At 58.5% G+C, this 19,976-nt stretch overlaps 1 protein-coding gene across 1 annotated transcript in view; it reads left to right on the top strand.

The window, feature by feature from the left end:
* Nucleotides 1-13,206, top strand: part of DIS3L2 (DIS3 like 3'-5' exoribonuclease 2) — a 348,511-nt gene extending 335,305 nt beyond the window's left edge. Inside the window, exons 15-21 of the mRNA XM_049614679.1 lie at nt 3,732-3,915; nt 4,504-4,590; nt 7,830-7,977; nt 8,370-8,500; nt 8,672-8,776; nt 10,166-10,267; nt 10,956-13,206. Of these exons, the coding sequence (XP_049470636.1) occupies nt 3,732-3,915; nt 4,504-4,590; nt 7,830-7,977; nt 8,370-8,500; nt 8,672-8,776; nt 10,166-10,267; nt 10,956-11,084 (886 nt within the window). The 3' untranslated portion in view covers nt 11,085-13,206. The remainder of the gene's footprint in view (nt 1-3,731; nt 3,916-4,503; nt 4,591-7,829; nt 7,978-8,369; nt 8,501-8,671; nt 8,777-10,165; nt 10,268-10,955) is intronic.
* Nucleotides 13,207-19,976: the final 6,770 nt, after the last annotated feature.

Here is a 19,976-nt window from a genome sequence, read left to right as displayed (position 1 = left end):
CCTGCTGGCCGATCCGTGGAACTGACCCATGGTGGGTCGGGGGCAACCTGTTGAACCCAACGAGGGGGACTTTGCAGGCCTCAGATGAGAGCAGAGACATCCACCTGGCCCACCCCCAGTAGCTGCCAGCCCAGTTCTCCCTCCGTGATGCCTAGCCCTGTTTTTGACAGTGAATTCTGAACTCCGTGGAATCTGGCTGCCGGCCGCTTGGCATTTCCTTGGCCTTCCTGTTCCCACACTCCACTGGGGACCGTCCTCCAGCAGCAATGTGTCCCTCCCAACCACCCCAGGATGGCTGCCACAATGCTCCAGGCCCCGCTTCTGCTTCTTTGTCCTCACAGTTTGTGTGTTCTCTCTACCCCTCCCTCTCCCACCTGCTGGTATAAGAAGGATGTTAAGGACAGGTTGTGAGGAAATGGTCCCTGCCGCTATCCTAGAACACTAATGAGCCGTGGCAACACCCAGGGAGTCCAGGCTTATTGCTACACCACCTCCCAGTTTGGTGACATTGACGTTTTCCTGGGATGAATGCTTGATATCAGCAAACCATCTTGGAGAGCGTTCCACGGGCTACCCTCTTAACTCCTGCCTCCCTGTCATGAGGGAGGCACTGAAGACACTCGGGGAGAAATGAGCCCCTGGGAGGCACCACAGGACCTCTCCAAGGTCAGCCTCTGCATCTCAAGCTTTGCCAGACTTTCTTCTCTCCAGGTTAACGAGAGCACACTTGTGTTTCTCCCACCGGCTTCAGGAGACTCGTGGGACTGCACTGGGGGTCCAGGGAGGAAAAGTAGTGGGGTCGCTGGAGAAGCAGCTTGACTTGGTTCTTTTGTCACTGCCTGAGGCTCTGGGCATTGGCTGCACCCTCCTCATTCCCTTCCTTCCTATTCTCATCCTTACTTGAGACCATGAGAGATGAGGTGGGAGAGCCCCTGCCACCCACAGTTGCAAGGCTCTGCCTGGGGAGGCACCCCATGCATTCTGTTCCTTTGACCCGAGCAGTGGGAGTCAGGTGGAGGGGACAGGCTGGAACACCACAGCCCAGCCTTCTGCTCTGCTCAGCCCTCCTAGCCTGCATCCTGACCACAACCCTGCTATGGGGGCATGCTGCCCCCTGCTGGCCACACTGGCAAAACACAGCCCAGGGTCAGCCACAAGGTTATATAGGTGTTCCCTTTTCAACCAAGCTTGCAGCTGGGCTGGAGACTCCAGGGCTCCAAGGAACAGACCATGTGCCCCCCGCCCACAAGGACTCTCAGACTGCACGGGGAGACAGGTCTAGAACCGTCTGGCACCCAGTAGTGTTTGTTGAGTGAACAGATGAATGCATGAAGGTATGCCATCTGAAGCATTTAGGTGATAATGGTCTCTAGTATCAGACATTTATTGAGCAGGAACTGAGACTTCTCTTGGGTTGACAAGATCTAAATAGGATGATCAAGTATGGAGAGTCAAACAGTGCTAGACTATGACACAGGTGACCATAGAACAGCCTGGCTCTTGTTGCCAGATGGCTAGTTAGCAGTAAGTACCCAGGGGGGTGATGGAGACGGCTTTCAGCCTGGGCCTTCAGGGAAGGTGAGGAAAAGGCAAATAAGGGGGGATCGATGGCAGGGATGAAACTTACAGGGCAGAGTACAGACTGGAGGTTTGGTGTGGAAGGCGGGGAGAGAGGGAAGCACATCCTGTGTCTTAAGGCCGATGACGTGCCAGGCACAGGGTCTGCCCTTGTGACATGTGTTACTCCCATTGGTTTGCACAACTGCCCTGTGAAGCAGGTGCTACTACCCCTATGCTGCATTTGAGGGAAAGGAAGATCGGGAAAGGTCCGTGTTGTGCAGGGCCCTACAGCAGATGCATCGAGCTGGGGTTCAGACGTCCCTCCACTTGGGAGATGGTGATTGGGTTCAGGTGCCTGAACTCAAAGGTTTTTCAGAGGGAAGTGATGTGCACAAGGACAGATTGGGGAGCAGAGGGAGGCAGAATGGTCATTTAAGTGGCTGTTACAGGGGGGCGTGGGTGGCTCAGTCGGTTAGGTGTCCAACTTCGACTCAGGTCATGATCTCACGGTTTGTGGGTTCAAGCCCCGCATCAGGCTCTGTGCTGACAGCTCAGAGCCTGGAGCCTGCTTCAGATTCTGTGTCTCATGCTCCCTCTGCCCCTACCCTGCTTGTGCTCTGTCTCCCAAAAATAAATAAATGTAAAAAAAAAAAAAAAAATTTTAAATGGCTGTTACTGCACAGTAGGGTATAAAGGAACTCCTCATTCCACACACAGGGTTTCCTTCATGTACAAGGGCCAGCTGAGACCTGACCCTTCAGTCCTGCACCTGAGCTGTATCCCTGCCCCATGGTGGGCCAGTCCGAAGTCATCCCCACAGAGGAGGGGCTAGGAGTGCAGGCTCGGGTGGGCCTCCTCCCGAGACCCAGATCTGGCCCAGTCCCTCTGGTGGTGCTGTCACCAGAGGGCCATTTCCAGCCCCTCTTCCTCGTAGAGAGGGCTTCTGGGAGATTGGTTTGTTCTCGGGGCGGCTTGGCAGGCCAGAGCCACACTTCTGCCCTGGCAGGCCCAGTCTGGGGGGAGGAGGGGCTCTGTCAGCTCATGCCCGTTCTCCCCCCGCCCCCATCACTGGCTGCTTTTCTTTCCGAGAGCTTGGCCAGGTGACAAGGCTAACCCTGAAACATTACCCACACCTCCAGGAAGAGGAAGTGCGTCCCTGGCCTCCGGCTGCTTGCTGCCAGGGCTCCCGGAGCTTGCTTACTCCTTGACCTCTTCTGCCTCTGTGGGAGAAGCACGGGCTCGACATACAGCTTGGGGGCCCAGATTAAAGGCAGGGGGGAGACCTCCCTGAACTGAGCGAGACTTTCCCTGTACAGCACACCCTGGCCACGGTGGCCACAGCATGCCCGAGCCCCCTTTCCAGGGGCTTCAGCTCTTATACGTGTGTGTGATCTGTTTATCCTCCCACGGGAGCCCCGGGTGCGGGAAGCAGCATATGGCCTCCTGCCCCAGATGTGGGGGCTGGGGGTGCTGACCTCAGGGCTATGTGATCCAGTTTCCTATTCTGCCTGCTCCTTTCATCCCCCATCCGTCCCCAGTCCTCTCCCTGGGTCCTTGGTGTACCTTTGTCTCTTGAAGCCATATCTGTTGATACTTGTTTATTCTAATTACACTTTAACTGTCTGGGATTTGGTCACCTCAACGGCACGTTTGCCTTGCCCCAGAATGGGCAATCCCTCTTGCCCTCTGCGACTCTCCTGTTCATCTCCCCTGGGGGAGAAGGGAGCCCTGGGTCTGCTGACCGCCTTCCACATACCCCCAGGAAGCCCTCTGAGTTCTCATGGCATACCTGGGTGCCTTGTTTTCGTACAACCGGCGCGCCCCTGAGTGTTCTAGGAGGCTTGTCATTCAGCAGAGCTCCTTACCGAGCACCTTCTTCCAGTCAGGTGGGGTTGGGGTGCTGGGGTGCCAAACACTGGGGCTACAGCAGGGAATAAGACAGATACCATCCCCCCGTCCAGTCGGGGAGGTGGTGTGCAACCTCACACATCAGCAGAGAAGAGTGATACAGACTGGTTAGCGCAGAGAGGGGCCCAAGCAGGGGAACAAGCTGGGAGACAGGACAGTGTCTCAAGGCTGAGACTCAAGGGTACATGAGAGCCAGCCCACAGAGAGCCTGGGAGAGAAGGGGAGCAGCAACCCCTGACCCCTGCTGGTTCCCCCCGCTGCAGGCTCGTGGAGGAGTTCATGCTCTTGGCCAACATGGCAGTGGCCCACAAGACCTACCGCGCCTTCCCTGAGCGCGCCCTGCTGCGCCGGCACCCCCCGCCCCAGACCAAGATGCTCAATGACCTCATGGAATTCTGTGACCAGATGGGGCTGCCCATGGACTTCAGCTCTGCCGGGGCCCTCAACGTGAGTGCCGGGAGTGTAGGGGAGGGGGAGACCCTAGGGGAGAAAGCCTCCAAGTCACAGAGGCCCTGGCCATGGGCCATGCTCCCCACCAGGACCAGGCCAAGGGAAGCCAGTCAACACCCATCTATCTATGGGCAGGGATCCTGTGGCCAGGGATGGGCGGGGCTTGGGTCCAGAAACTTTCAGTAAGGGGCTGAGATGATTGGAAGCCAGAGAATGTTTTTTACGGTAAGTAGAGTCAAATGTTTCCTGCCTGGATCTAAGCCTTATGGGGCTTGGGGACCCATGACTTCAGCTCCGATCCCATGGAAGGGAGGCTGTTCCCATCTGTGCTGTAAGCCTGGGGTGGGCAAAGAGGCACCTTAGGTCAGACAACTGGAAACCAGTCTCTCCCTCCAGCCAATAAGACACGGACTGACCTCAGAGCAGGACATGGGCTGGGCCTACAGCCCACTGTGGCCATCTGAGCATGGTCGAGCCCCTCAGCATACCCTTCCTCCCCAGAGCCAGGTCTCAGATGGTCAGAGGGTGACAGGGGCCCCAGAGCCAACCCAGGCTTGACTGCGTATCACACGGGTTTGCTTCTAGAAAAGTCTGACCAAAACATTTGGAGATGACAAGTACTCACTGGCCCGGAAGGAGGTGCTCACCAACATGTGCTCCCGGCCCATGCAGGTAAGGAGGGGCCTCATCCCCATCCTCCCTTTTCTCTTAGGAGCATCCATGGCCTCCACACACACAGGAACTAAGGGGAGGGGTGGGGAGCACCCCCAGGCAGCACCTAGGACAGGTGAGCCCTGGGCTCCTGAGCCTGATCTGCCTCCTACACAGACTTGCCTGCCTCATCTGCTCAAGGACGGCTTCTACAGGGCTGTTAAAGGGCCTCGTTTGAGCCTCACTGCCCCCTTCACGTGGCGTCTGGGGCTCTGTTTCCTAGCAGAAGGCAGGGAGTCCCCACAGGGTGTACGCTAAGCCTTTGGTGCCCAGTCGCCACAAACCAGACCAGCTTAAGGAAGGGAATGGGGCGCTGGTCAGCAACTCAGTTGGACGGGCACCCCGGAGGGGAGAGATTGTCTTGTCTCCTGCAGCAGCCTGCCCAGGGGAGCAGTCATCAGCCCCTACCACGGCTTCTGGACCCCAGGCAGAATTGTCTCCCTCTCGCCAGCTAGGAGAGGAGGATTTAGACCATGGGCCTGTGTCTGCAGGCAGGGTGACAGGCTGGCAGCCTAGGAGGTAGACAGTGAGCTTGCTCCTAACAGCAGGTCTCAGCCCTCTGGCAGGCACAAGCATCTTGGGAAGGAGCCACCCCACCAGCCTGTCAGGTCAGCGGGAGCCACAGATACTAATGGGACCAGCTCTGGGCCCCAGTCTGGCTGAGGGGCAGTGACAAACCATTTTTCAGGGGCTCAGTCACTGCAGATTCAATCTGTTCACAGGAACCAGGTCACCTCAGCTGGCCACAGCCGATTTATTTTCTGACAGTCATATTTTCTGCCAGGAATGGGGTCATCCGGGCCCGCGTGGTCTGGCTGCCTTTCCCCTGCCCCCAGTCACAATTGTCTGCCCCCACCCAGCCCCTTAAAGCCACACAGAGGGGCAGGTGTGCCTGTGGCCAAGGGGCTCGATGTCACTCTGCCCTCCAGTTACTCTGAGATGCAGTAGCCCCTGGGTCCCAAGATCTACCTGTTGACTGTGCCGTGAGGGCTAATTGGGCTCCCGTTCCCTGCCCCCAGCCTCTGGAAGGCATCCACCTCCAAGGTCAAACTAGCCCTGGAGCTCCACGGAAAGGAGCCTTCCTCTCCCGAGTCAACCAGAGCCTTTATTTTTTTTTTTTTTAATTTTTTTTTTTTTTAACGTTTATTTATTTTTGAGACAGAGAGAGACAGAGCATGAACAGGGGAGGGGCAGAGAGAGAGGGAGACACAGAATCAGAAGCAGGCTCCAGGCTCTGAGCCATCAGCCCAGAGCCCGACGCGGGGCTCGAACTCACGGACCGTGAGATCGTGACCTGAGCTGAAGTCGGACGCTTAACCGACTGAGCCACCCAGGCGCCCCACCAGAGCCTTTAAATAGAGTGGACTTCTGGCCTTGCCTGCCAGTAAGTGACCTTAACAGCCAGCCTTTGTCTGGGGAGCTGATGGCAGGGGGTTGTTGGAATTTCTGAAGTGCCCCTGTTCTCCCAGTCCTGAGAACTGGGACAAGGACAGGGGACCGGGCAGGGGCGGCAGCAGTGAGCACAAAAGTCCCAAGTAAGGTGCTGGAACTGGGCACCAGGGCTGTCCCCGGAGCATCTGGTCCCTGGGAAAGCCACAGCCCTCACCCATCCCACCCTGCCCAGAGACCCCTTCTCCAGCCAGAAAGGGGACCAGGGCCTCCGTCCTCCTCACCCCTGATCATCTGGGCCGCCCCCGAGAACGAGGCCCGGACGTGGCTTGGAGTGGAGGCTGCTCCCACCTCTCCCGGGGACTTGCCCCGGACATAACCCAGGTCCCAGCAGGAGCTGGAGGGGAAGAGGTCTCAGGGAGCTGAGCCGGCCATCCCCAGCTGTGCCCTGGATTCCAGGGCCGACGTACACAGAGTAACTGGAGCCGCCTGTCCGTTTGGCCAAGTGCAAGGCGGGTGTGTGCAAACGGATCAAGTGAGCGAGCACACAAGGGCGTGACTTTGGCCCTAGATGAGGAACCTGTTCTCTTGCTCCCAGGCAGCAGCGGCGTCCTTGATTCCCAGCCCCAGAAGCTTGGGGACCGCTGGGCAAGCAGCCGCAGGGACGGTGGCCAAGGCTCCCGGACGGCAGAACCACTATGGGCCTGGAGCTACTCGCTGGGCCCCTAGAGAAACTTGGCCTCTCTTCAAGCACCCCAGTCACCGTTTCTCCCCTGCAGAAGGGCATTTTGAACTCAGACCTCTTGCGTCTTGGCTCGGGGCAGCTTGTCAGGGACAAGAAGGGCTGAGGCCGGTGGCTGGCAAACCTCTCCCTCCCTTGGCTGGTGCAGGGTTGAGTATGGGGGTACAGAGGTGCCAGGGTGCAAGCATCGCCTCTAGCAGGACAGGCGTCGGGGCCAGAGGTCGTGAGGTTGGTCACAACAAAGACTAGGCCTGGGCCACAGAGGAAGAGCCAGGCACCCCCAGTCCATTTCATTCTGGGCGGGTAGTAGGAGTCCCGGGCCTCCTCTGCTACTTCCCATTCCGGCCGCGTGGTGGTGGTGGAGGTGGACTTCGTGTCCTTGCAGAGCCCCGTAGCCTCCTCGGCGTCTGCTGCTGCCTCCACGGGACGTCTGCGGCCCCTTGTCCAGCATGGCCACAGGCCTCCCCTCTTCTCCCTGTTGCACAGTAGCTGCCCCATCCCCATCCCGTGGAGGGGCAGACCAGAAACAGCTCCCTCCTTGTTGCCGGCGGTAACAGCCCCGAAAACTCGGCAGTGGCCGGCTGAGGGGGAGGATGAGCTCCTCCCCAGCTGCCCTCACAATTCAGCAGGTGGGCGGCCCTCCCTGAGGGCTCGGGTGGCCGGTCCCACAGGGCTCAGAGGGAGGAGGTTTCCAACCATCCTGAGGTTTCCCAGCACCTCCTGGGCCCCACAGAGGCAGGGTGGGCCCCTTATGGTGCTCTTTGGCCTGTTCTGCGGGCTGCCATCACGAAGGGTCCGGGCAGTGCAGGGCAAGGCCCACGTTTGTCTCCAGCAGGAGAGGGGCATGGGCATCTCGTGGCTCTGCACAGCCTCGTGGCAGCCACACTGGTCCCCTTACAGAGGGTGGCTCCTGGCCTCCTCGGGCCTGTGGTCGGCCACCTGCAGCCTGGCAGTTCAGTCCACCCCCAAAACAGCCCATCATGAGACTCTGAGCATCACAGCCTGGCAGAGCAAACCCCGCCCTGACCCGGCCTGGCCAGGTTCTAAGACTCACCTCCCATCCCCCCAGATGGCACTGTACTTCTGCTCGGGGACGCTGCGGGACCAGGCACAGTTCCGGCACTATGCCCTCAACGTACCACTCTACACCCACTTCACCTCCCCCATCCGCCGCTTTGCTGACGTCCTGGTGCACCGCCTCCTGGCCGCCACTCTTGGTAAGACAGCACTGGGGTAATGCAGGCTTGTGCCCACCTGAGGGCTGCCCAGCCCCAGAGCGGGTCCCATGGCTCTATGTAGAGACTCCAGGGGGCAGACGGCCTGAGCAGCCGGGGAGCCTGGGCCCAGAAACGCCCTCTGTGAGCATGCTGGGGGTGGCTGCAGTGGGGCTCGCTAAAATCCGATACAAAAGCCGGGGCTCGAGGACCCCAACCATGGCTGCCCACCTTGCCGGAGCCTCCGGAGCTGAGCAGCAGGAAGGCCTCTGCCCTGCATGGGTTTCCCAGGCCCCACCTTGCCTGGGCAGGGAGCACCATGCTTCCCGTCACCCAGCCGTGGCCGGCACACGCACGGCACCCTGCCAGCTGCCCCGCACCCACCCTCTTCCCAGGCTACAGGGAGCGGCCGGACCTGGAACCCGACGCCCTGCAAAAGCAGGCCGACCACTGCAATGACCGCCGCATGGCGTCCAAGCGCGTACAGGAGCTCAGCACCGGCCTCTTCTTTGCCATCCTCGTGAAGGTGAGGCCACCGGCCTGGCAGCTCCTCCCCCTCACCTACCCCACTCCCCCTCCTGGGCACCTGTTCACGGGGCGCCCTTAAGGAGCTCATGGGCCTTCGGCAGCTGGGGTGGGCCCTGGCGGGGATGGCATGTCCTGTGGCCAAGCCTTGGCTAGAGCTCCTGTCCTGCAGGAAAGTGGCCCCCTGGAGTCAGAAGCCATGGTGCTAGGCGTCCTGAACCAAGCCTTCGACGTGCTGGTGCTGCGCTACGGGGTGCAGAAGCGTGTCTACTGTAATGTGAGTGCCCACGGCCACCCAGGCCAGGGTTAGGGACCTTCCAGGCAGGCACAGTGCTGAAGCGCACCCACTATGACATGGGAGCCGGGGACCTCATGGCATCTGTTGAAAGCCCTCCCTCCTCTCACAGACCCACCGAGCTGCATCGACTGCACACTGTGCTTTCACTTGCGTGTCCCCCAACCCTCTGCTGGGGTCTCCTCCATATCTCTCTGGTATCTGGGGGTTCCTGGCCCAGGGACACACTAGCGTGGAGGATGGGAGCACAGCGCAAGGTCCTTGATGTCCTCATGTGCACTGGAGAATACAAGCTAGGGCAGTGACAATGGCATGCGGCAGCCGAGTGTATATACCTCCCCGACCTTGCTACCCTCTGCCACCCGGCACCAAGCCCACTTGTCGAGCCACGCCCGGACACCCAGCTGCACCTGCCTAGGATGAGGGATCCAGGCCAAGAGTCAGGCTTGGGCCCCTTCCCGAAGGACCCAGGCAACCAGAGAATGGGCCCCACCCTAACCAGTGCAGGGTGGCAGAGTGTGCAGGCTTTGGGGGGCGGAATTTTTTATAGGAATGTGAAGGAAGGAAAGATGAGAGAATGATCCAGGGCCACTCTGGAAACTATGTCCCCTGAAGAGAAGGAAGAGACCGGCCCTTGCCTTGGGTCCTGCCCTGTGTGATTATTTATTCAAGGTTCTTTCCAGGGGCACTTGGTGCCTGTGCCAACGCCATCTGAGGGGCCTGTTTCAGCTGACCTTGTGGTTGGCAGGTCACCACCTGGCCCTTGACCCTGGCTTTGACTTTCTTGACATCCAGAACACTTGGGGGAGTGCAGAGCCCCACACATGGAGTAGAATAAGCATGGAATTAATACAGTGGAGCAAAGCGGAAGAGACAGAATGGAGTCCAGCTGGAATCAATCAGGGCTCTTGCCCTGAAGTTCATTGAGCAGGACAAAAGTTCAGGTCTAGGTCATCAGACAGATTTGGGTCTGCAGACAAGCCAGCCCTCGGCCTGTGTTAACAGACCCAGCACCCGCAGGGGGCGGCACCCCTCAAGGTGGACCCCGGTCCACCTTGGGCCTCAAGTAGACAGCCCCTGATGAGCCAGGATAGACTCAGACCCTGCCACTCAGCACTCGGTCACCCTCAGGTCCTGCCTTAACGGAAGATGGCCTGGCAGGGCCTTCCTAAAGCTGGCCGGAGGTAAGAGCCAAAGGTGGGGGTGGTCCGTAGTCAGAGGTCAAGCAGCCGTCTGCTGGGAGTGGGGCGGGGAGCTCCTTCAAGGCCGGCCAGAAGCTGCCTCCCAAGCAGTGGGCAGCCTTTCGGGGTCAGAGGTGAGGAGGCGGCACGCGGAGCTTGCACCCCACAACACAGGCGTGTGTACCCCCAGGCGCTGCCCCTGCGGTCCCACCACTTCCAAAGGGTGGGCAAGAAGCCGGAGCTCACGCTTGTCTGGGAGCCTGAGGACCTAGAGCAGGAGCCGGTGCAGCAGGTCAGAACCAGGGGGTGGGGCAGCTTTTCCAGAATGCCACTGTAGGCCCGCCCGCCCCTCAGCTCTCGAGGAGCCTTCCTCCTGCGGCACCCCTGCCCTGCTGCCCCTCCTGCACCCCCACCCCCACCCTCAAGCACTCAAGCTCCCGGTGGGCTTTCAGCTTCTACCTGCGAGACCCACACGCAGGTCTCTTCTGGGCTCGCCCACATTACCTCCTTCGGGCCACGGCTTTCCGGCCCTGCCTTGCCTGCCTTGGGGACCCACTGCGGGGAGAGGACGGGGTTCTGCCTGTCCCCGTAAAGCAGGGTTTTCATTTTGGGGGTCCTTTTGAGAGTCCGATGAAAACTGTGGACTCCCTACCCCAGAAATTGCACGTAAGGTCTTCCCCACAGCACGCTCTGAAGGCCAGCCCCAGACCCCGGCTGTTTTTGCGGACACTGAGCGCTCACTTGTGCGCCAGACGACGGACACGGCCGTGTGTGCTTCCCTCACTTCCCACCGAGGCCCCCTGGCCTCAGTCCCTGAGCAGGCTCGGCTTACAGATGGGCAGACAGAGGCCTAGAGGGGCAGGGCGAGTGGGCCTGGGGCCCAGCCAGATGGACAGCGGCAGGCCCTTGTCCCTCCCGTCCCGCGGGACCGGCCCCTCATGACCCGTTCGGGTCACCACGCTGGCTCTGCTCCGCTGCAGGTCGTGACCGTCTTCAGCCTGGTGGAGGTGGTGCTGTGGGCGGAGACCTCGGCCCTCAAGTACAGCGCCACCCTGAAGCGGCCAGGCTCCGAGGGCCTCCCGGGCCCGCAGGATGAGGAGGAAGCGTGACGTGACGGTGACGACGACCTCCAGCCCAGCCGCACCCCACCCACACCTCTGCCCCACCCGCTGGCTTTTAGGAATAGGGCCTTTTGACACCAAAGGGGATTTTTAATTTGGTTTTTAACAACTCAGGGTTTTTGTTTTTATTTCTTCGTTTTGCTTTATTTTTGCAGCTCAGTTTTTAAACAAATTGCAGAGAGGAGAGGGTGGGGCCGGACGGAAGGCTGAGGCCCGGCTGGTGCTTAACCAGAGCAGAACAGGACTCGGTCCTCCCGGGAGGCCAGCCCCTCTTCTGCCTGCCCACCCACTGCCTTCCCCTGCCCAGGAAGCCGGGGGTTTTCAGCAAATCAGTGTCATGGAATAAAATCAGGTGTGAATCGTGGTCCGCTGTGTGGGGCACCCCTGGGAGGCCAGGGCCGCAGGGTGCCTCTGGGACCCACGACTGGGGACCTGGCCCGGGCTCCACCCCTCACAGCTGAGCTGAGATCGCCACCCTCCGGAACCTCTCTGTCAGTTCCAGGATGATTCACAGAGCTGGCCACATGTCACACTGTTGCCAGGGCCTCATTCCGGCTGATTAGAAATGTAATTAGTATGCAAGACAGCAAGCTCAGCCATCACCCTGCCTCAAGTGGCTGTGTCCGTCCCTGCCCCCACCACTTCCTCTCTGCCTGCTGGCCTCAGGATGGGGGAGGCACGGGTCCTATAACACCCCCCCCCCCCCTCAGGTCCTAGGCCAGAGCTCTGAGTGGCCCTGTCCACACCCCCTTGGTTCAAGCTGGCCCCTCAGCACCTCCAGCGCCCGTCCCAAACCCTGGCAGCACCCCGAGGGGTCCTGGCCTGCCAGAGGGAAGGAGGGCCCTCAAACTGGCCTTCCCCACCAGGGATGGGAAAATGGGTGCCTGGTGGCCCTAGGCTGGCCTAGTCACCTGCCTGGCATCGTCCTGAGCGCCCACCAGTGGCACCGTCCTCGGGGACCCAGGGACAGAGATGGAGGGCCGTTGGGCGGTGCTGTCTCCCCAGCTGGCCTGACCACGGCCTGCACTCCTTCCCCACCTAACTGGGAAACCACAGATCAGCTTCCCCAGGAGCCGCCAGGAGCGAGGGTGAACGGTGCCCCTGGCCCCGGCTCCACCGTGCCGTTTCCTCCGGTGTCAGTATTAAGCCCATTTGATCCGGTGGCAGTGAATTTCCTTCAAAGAAAAACTCAGTACGATACCCGGGAGGAGGGCCTCGCAGGAAGTGGAGGGCTGATGGAGCCGCTGCTTTTGCCCACCGGCAGGCCATGGCCCGTCCTCATCCAGCACCGGGCTGGGTGTCAGAGGGGAAGGGAGGACACCGTTCGGTTCCTTTCTCTTCCTCCAGCACCCTAGCCAGCCTTCCAAGTGTCCATCTTGCCACCCCCTCTCCGTTCCTGTCCCCAGAACCTTCTCCTGCAGCCAAGTATCTGGAAAGGAAGACGGGCGAGGGTCTGGTGGTTTGGCCTTTGGAGGAGGAGATTTCTGGGTGTTTGCTGTCCCGGGCAGCCCGAAAGAGCCCCGGTGCTGTCCCCGAAGGCCTCCCATGGAGCCTGGGAGCTGGGGGCAGGGCAGAGCCCCCATGGAGTGGCACCCCTCAGGGCAGCGGTGTGTCAGAGCAGCCGGGCTCCCTCTCGAGCAGCGTGGACTCAGACCGGACCCCCCTCCCGCTGCTCCAGTGCCCCCCGAGCCCTGGAGAGGCATAGCCAGCTTGGTCAGCAAAGATCTTGGCTCCCAGCGCTCGCTTGGGAGTCGCCCTGATGCACTCTGGAGCCCTGGGGGCCATTGCGGCCCCAGCCCACCCCCACCCCATTTGACAGAAGTGGAAACTCTACCCAGCAAGGAAGCAGGTCTCTGGCCAGAGTGACACAGCGAGACTGCCCAGCCAGGACCAGGGCTCAGGCACCTGCCCGCCACTACACCCCCACTGCCTGTGGGCCCAAAGGAGGCGGCCCAGCGCCCTCCCCAAGTCACCGGAGTTCGTCTTCATCCCCTCCCCTGGCACACGGGGCTCTGGCAGAAGCCCACGGAAGGGGCCGCCCCTCCTGTGTCCCCATGTGATGGAGCTCTTGACAAAAGGATGACCAGCACAAAACCTCGTCAAAAAGGAAGACTCGTTGGGGCGCCTGGGTGGCGCAGTCGGGTAGGCGTCCGACTTCATCCAGGTCACGATCTCACGGTCCGTGAGTTCGAGCCCCGCGTCAGGCTCTGGGCTGATGGCTCGGAGCCTGGAGCCTGTTTCCGATTCTGTGTCTCCCTCTCTCTCTGCCCCTCCCCCGTTCATGCTCTGTCTCTCTCTGTCTCAAAAATAAATAAACGTTGAAAAAAAAAAAAGAAAAAAAAAAAAAAAGGAAGACTCGCTCATCCCTTCGGCTGCTCCAGAACCACTGCATGCTAGTACGGGCAGGAGCCCCAGACCCCACGCGAGGCCCTGTCTTTCTCACAGGGCCGCCTCGGATCACCGTGCGGGGGGAGGCGTCATGCAAACAATGTCACTACAGGACGAGGCTCTAGCAGAGCTCCGAGGCTGGAGAGCGTATTCCCAGCCATGAAGGGACAGTAGCCAGGTGACACGTGGGCCCCACACGGGTGAAGAAACTGAGGCTTGACGGTATTGGACTTAACCACGAGCTGTGAAGGTCAAGGTCATTAGGGTCAGAGAGCACTGAGAGGATGTGCAAGAAGATGCTGGAAAAGGAGACTGCATGGACCTTCTGAGCTGGCCGGAGACTGCACTCCAAGGGCTGTGAAGAGCCACTGGAGGTTTCCAACCAGAGCTGTGCCACAGTATGGCCTCTGTGCCTTCAGTCAGCCGTATGTTCTCGGGGCTGCTGTCCAGAGGGGACTTGTGTCACTAGTGCGGCAGGTGGTGGTGATGGCATGAAGGTAAAGCAGGAGGGGGAGGTCGACTGTGGGCAGAGCCTCAGGGAGCAGACTGCTGGCTATTTGCAGCACGGGCCCAGAAGTCCAGTGCCATCTGGATGGTGGAGGGCGTGGGAGGCTGGAGCGCAAGGAGAGCCAGCGAGCTGGGACAGTGAGGACTTTCCTCACGGGGGGAGCAGATGAAGGGTGCAAGCCAGCTAGTGTCTCTGCTGAGAACAGACCTGGGACGCGGGGTGGGGAGGAGGTGGGGGCAGTACAGAGGCTGGGCCGGGGCTGGAGGGCGGGGGGGAGGGGGGGGCGCAGCAGTAGGGGTAGTGGCAACGTTGGGCTCCCCACGGAGGAGGCAGGGAGGAGCGCCCTGGGGGAGTGGGGGCAGAGGAGGGGTGGGGACAACAAAGGCCAGAGGTTGGATTCCTTCTGGGGACAAGAGAGCCTCAAATGCTGCTGCCCGGGGTTGAAAGCATGAGGCAGAGTCGTGCAGCGCGTTGGGGCCACGCAAGTGGTGCAAAGCAGCAATCCTCGCAGCAGCCGAGACAGGAAGCACCCCAAGTGTCCGCCAGCACAGGAATGGATAAAGATGTGTCGCATACACACAACGGAATATTACTCAGCCACGAGGGAGGACATCCTGCCAGCTGTGACAACATGGGTGAATCTGGGTGACATCACGCTAAGTGAAGTGTGCCAGGCACGAGACAAATACATGTTCTCACTTATGTGTGGAGTCTAAAATCATCAAATGCGTAAAAGCAGAGCAGAATGCTGGTTTTCAGGGCCAGCCGGGGCAGGGAGGAAGAATGGGGAGGTGTTGGTCGAAGGGTACGAAGTCTCAGTTGTAAGACACGCAAGTTCCGGGGACCTCGCGTACAGCATGGTGATACAGTTAACGATACCGTGTCGTGTGCTCGAAAGCTGCTAAGCGGGTAGATCTTCAGTGTCCTCACCACAGAGAGAAAATGATCACTATGAGGTGATAGATATGTTCATTAGCTTGATTTGTGGTGGTCGTTTCACAATGTATACATATTATCAAAACACCAAGTTGTACATCTTAAGTGTATACAATTCCTATTGTCAATTTATACCTCAGTGACGCTGCTAAATAAACAAATACAAATGGCGTCTGTGTGCCTCCCCCTTAAATCTGGACAGGCTCAGTGGCTGCTAATAGGCGGAAATGTGGCAGAAGTGACCCTGTGCTAGTTCCGAGGCCCAGGCCTTAGGAAACTGGCAGCTTCCACTCCCATTCCCTGGGAATCCGGCTGCCATGTTGTGAGGAAGTTCGAACAATTCTGTGGAGAAGCCCTCAGGGAAAGGAGCCCGTTTATCAGCCACGTGATGGAGCCACGTTGGAAGCGGACCCCCCATGTCCCCTCCCGCCACCCCAGCTGAGGCCCCAGAGATCAGACACAAACTGTCCCCTCCAAGCCCTGCCCAGATTGCAGATCTGTGACCAATAAATGTTGTTTAAGGTTGTTTGGGGATGGTTGTGATACAACCATAGATACCGAGAACAGAATATCAATAGAATATGTCCACGGAGCTTAAAGTTAAAAAATGAAGAAGTAAGTCATTTAGAAACAGTGGTAAATGTCAACACAGAAAGCCAAGAGAGGGGAAGGTAGCTGTCTCTGAGATGGAAAAATGGAGGGAGAGAGACTGAGAACTGCTGGGTTTTTTTTGTTGTAACAAACCTTACAGATCTATTTGATAGTTTAAAACTGTATTCACATATAACTTGGATAAGAAAAACAAAAACAGACCACCCCCCCCAAAAAAAAAAAATACTTTTCCTTAGCAAGAATGGATCTATAACTGGTTTAAAAGGCTTTTTGTACATTCAGCAACAGGGATGTTAAACAGTCCATCATTCCCGTCACTAAGATAAAATTCCTGCCAACAGGTGGCCTGATACTCCCAGTGAGTTCAAATGCCGCCTAAGGCTTCTACTAAAGACTCAGGTGGCAGTCTGGGTCGCGACAGGTCTCAGTTGCCTCAGTGGAGCCGCTAGGGACCGTGTTGGCTCCATGTCTGAGCCAAGGTCAAGGTGTCCAGGTTGAGAAGCTAGGCCCTGGGCAGCGAGCCAGCCCAGAAGCCGCCGTGCCATCAGTCAGGCCGGGGGGAGAGACAGAAATGCTGATGGGAAGGCTGCTGGCCCTGCATGGTGGCTCCTCAGGAGGGCTGACCTTGGGCCCGGGCTGGGCACTGACCACACAGACCCAGTGCACGGGTCAAATCACAGATTTCAGGGTCGATTAGAGTTGAGAGGGGGGTTTGAAGTAGGTGAAAGATGTAAGCCCTGGTGAATGGAAGGAGGAGAAAGACCCCTTTCACGGCAATAAAGAAGATTCTGGAGATGCGGGGAGGGTACTTTAAGCACTTGGAATGATGACTTTGAATTTGCACATAACTGAGGTTACAAATTTAAAACCTACTGTAAATCTCTTTGAACCTTTTTTTGAGTTTTTATGGTTTGGGGATTTTTTTTTTTTAAGATAGAGAAAGCAATTTTAGGGGGGAAGTCCATTTAAAGCATTTATTTTACTTAAAGTTGTTTGCCTCAAACGGTTTTGTGAATGGCGTTGTGTAATGTTCACAGATTGTTCACTGCTCAGTTCTGGAAAGCCTTTAGCTAAATGTTGAAGAGGCAACAGAAACGGAGGTACATGCCTGCTCTCATATATTTCACCTTAGTAGATTTTGCCAACTAACCAAGGCGCTCTTAGAATAAGACTGTCCTGCTTCTTAGGATACAAAACTCAGAGTTACATTACTGCATACAGTTAGAGGAGTGAGCTTTCTTTCCCTCCCATTGTATATCCATGACCAAATCACCTGTCAGCCATGGAGGTGTCTTTCCTGCATCACCCTAAGAAGAATGACCTTGAGCCATGGCTCAAGGAACAGCCACCTGCCCGCCCACCCTGCCCTTGCCACCGCTGCCACCACAGGGCAGAGGAGAGGCCTGACCTCGGCCCACTCGGCCAGCCCACTCCTGCACCCCCACCCTAGGGCAGGCTGAGACCCCGGGGAACCATATGGGAGGGGGATGTGGTGATGTTTCCTGCCCTGGTGGTGGATGGTCGGTCCCCTTATCTGTACCCCATCCCACCCCCACAAATATGTGAGCCAAGTTCCCCCACAGAAGGGCCGCCTCCCACCCAGGTAGGTAGAATGGCCCAGAAGGAGGCCTTGCCGACACAGACCTTAATTAGGAATTTTTTAATACTTGTTTTCTAGGAATAAGCCACTTTGCCTAACATTTGGCCCGTTGGCTTTCAAACGCTCAGCTTTGATGACGTTCAAGACCTGACCTGCCTCTTTTCAACGATTAGGGTTTCGCCTCCCTCCTCCCCCACTCCAGGATTGCCTCTGTCCCACGGCCCTGTGCTCACAGCCCTATGACATCAGTACTAATTATATTTTTCCATTTCGCAGAGGAGGAAATTAAGGCTCGGGCGAGGTTAAGTACTGAAGGACACCCATGCTAAGTGCTGGAGACCCAGCCCAGGCCCCGACTCGCTGCAGTTGGACCCTTTGGTCTTTGCCAACCTGGGGGTCTGTAACGCGGTTTATTCTGCATCAGTCGAACACCTTTTTGCTATCATCCCGTGTGAAGAAGCTGTCCAGCAGGAGGAGGAAAGGGAGCTCGGCGAGGCTGGCAGAAAAATGGCCACTGCAGAAGAGGGATTTGGGGAGGGGCTGCTTCGAGGGGCTTTGCCGGGAGGGAGCCTCGAGGAGGGCGGGCACTGAGGAGAGGGCGGATCCCTCGGGCCAAAGTGCAGAAAGCCACGCCAGGTCCCAGAGTCCCTCCTCCACCGTGATCACCAGCTTTCCTGTGCCAGTGACCCCTCCACCTGCCTCTGCCTGTGCTTCCCCCACCCCCTCCAGCGGCACCCTGGAGGCTGACCTCAGCCCAGCCGCCCCTCCTCTTCACGCCCTCCTCCTCCTTCCTGAAGCCCAGCCGGGCACCAATCCTCCAGTCGGTCAGTGGGGACTGTATCCAGGCTTCTCTCCTGCCCGGATTCCCCAGCATTACTTCCCGCTCCTCTCCCGGGTGGTCTGACGCTGGCAGGGGAACCTCAGTTCTTCCCCTGGGACAGCGTCCAGGAATATAGCTCAGTTTACATACCACCCCCCGCCCCACCACCTCTGGACAGGAAGCCCCTCGCTGATTGGGCCTGATTTGACTCCTCTAGGTCTCCAGGATGACTTCATGTGGTCAGGGCTCAAGAGATTTACTGAATAGAAAGGTCTCCTTTAAACAACCAGTAGCTGCCCAGCTTCTGGTTTTTGCCTCCAGGACCCTCACTGAGACCTTGAGCCAGTGTGGCGAGGACAGCTGCAATGGCCCCATGAGCATCTGAGGGCTTCACCTCCTGAGCCTCAGTTTCCAAGGCTGGTATAATGGGCTCCCTCTATTAACAGTTGTCTTCTGGGGCCTTCCTTTGGGCTTTGCAACCTCTCTCTGACCCCTGACACCAAGCTGGTGCTGACCTTGTGCAGGTCACAGTTCTCAGCGTGAGGGCAAGTGACTTGGTATGGTGTAATCCCTGGGGTTCCCAAGTGTACCCCAGCATGCACTTAGCTCAGCCTTAGATGCACTCAGTTTCGCTGAGCCCCAGAACATATCTCGGCAAACTTTTCCCCTCCACGGTCCCGGGGATGCCCCCAAGGTCTGTGCTGTCTCTGGTTCCTTCCAAAGGCCCCCAGGGCCATTCTCCAGTCAGTGCCCATCTGCTCCTGGGGAAGGGCAGAGCCTAAGTCTCTTGAACCTGGAACAGGGACCAGAGACACCCAAACCACAGAAAGGCAAGGGGCTTCTCCCTCCCCTGCTGCCAGTGCTTTTCACGTGACCCCCTAAGAACTCTCTCATTGAGCCCGTGACCCTGGCCATGGCCGCTGCCCTCAGCTGAGTGCTCCTTCCTTGTCCATCAGCTCCCCAGGCCACGATGCAGCTAAATGCTCCACGAGCAGCATGGTCCCCGTGACTTTCTTGATGGCCCCCTGCTCAGGCCAGGAGGAGAGGCAGACGGGCCAGCCTCCTCTCCTAGCCCCAGAACTGCACAGGCAGGCCTGGCCAGAGAGGGAGACACGTCATCAGAGGTGCAGTGCCAGTGTGGCTGGGAGGGGCTAACATCTCTGCCGTCACCCGGTGCCCTCCCTCCTGCCTGCCAGACTCCCAGGTGGCTTCAGGAGGCTTGGTACCCCCGATCCCAGGAGGTCTGCCCATGAAATGAGGGCAAAATACAACTTGTGTTTGCTTCCAGCACCCCCGCCTGAATGGGGACACTCCTGCTGTTTCGACAGGGCTGGTGGGAGGTTCAAATGGGAGACACTGCCCCTAGAAAGAGATGCCTCGGTTTCCCCCAAAGTGTTCCCCATCATGCTGAGGGGTGTTGTCTTTTGGTGATCAACAGCCATTCCCAGCTCCTGCCATGCTCCCCCTGAGTGGCAGGGCCGTCACTACATTTCCTAGGGGTGGTGTCGCGGTGAGATCAGGAGGGCAGGAGGCAGGAAGGAGCCATTCCTCCGTGGGGCAGCGGCAGCTGCTACAGGGTAGGCAGGCTCAGCATCACCCTGGGTGCCTACCCTCGCCCTGTGCTGGGGGCCGGGAAACACCCTGAACGGCCACCGGTGGTAGATGAGGACAACGGTGGAGGGTGCCAGGGCTCCAGATGGGGCCCTTCAGGGCAGGCCCTTCCTTCCCAGGGAGCAGACACACCAGGACAACCAGACTGCCGGCTGCACAAAGCGAGGCAACTCCCGGCCTGAGCTAACAATTACCCAAGAGGCGTTATCTCTCTCTTTTTTTTTTTTTATGTTTATTTATTTAGGTTTTCGGGGGGGGGTGAGGGGGAGGGCACTAGTGTGGGAGGGGCAGAAAGAGAGAAGGAGAGAGAATGCCAAGCAGGCTGTGTGCTGACAGCACAGAGCCCGACACGGGGCTCGATCTCACAAACCATGAGATCACGACCGGAGCTGAAATCAAGAGTCA

The sequence above is a fragment of the Panthera uncia genome (assembly GCF_023721935.1).
Source record: "Panthera uncia isolate 11264 chromosome C1 unlocalized genomic scaffold, Puncia_PCG_1.0 HiC_scaffold_3, whole genome shotgun sequence".
Classification (NCBI taxonomy): Eukaryota; Metazoa; Chordata; class Mammalia; order Carnivora; family Felidae; genus Panthera; species Panthera uncia.
Note: the sequence above shows the minus strand (reverse complement) of the source record. Positions and strands in the feature narration are given on the sequence as shown.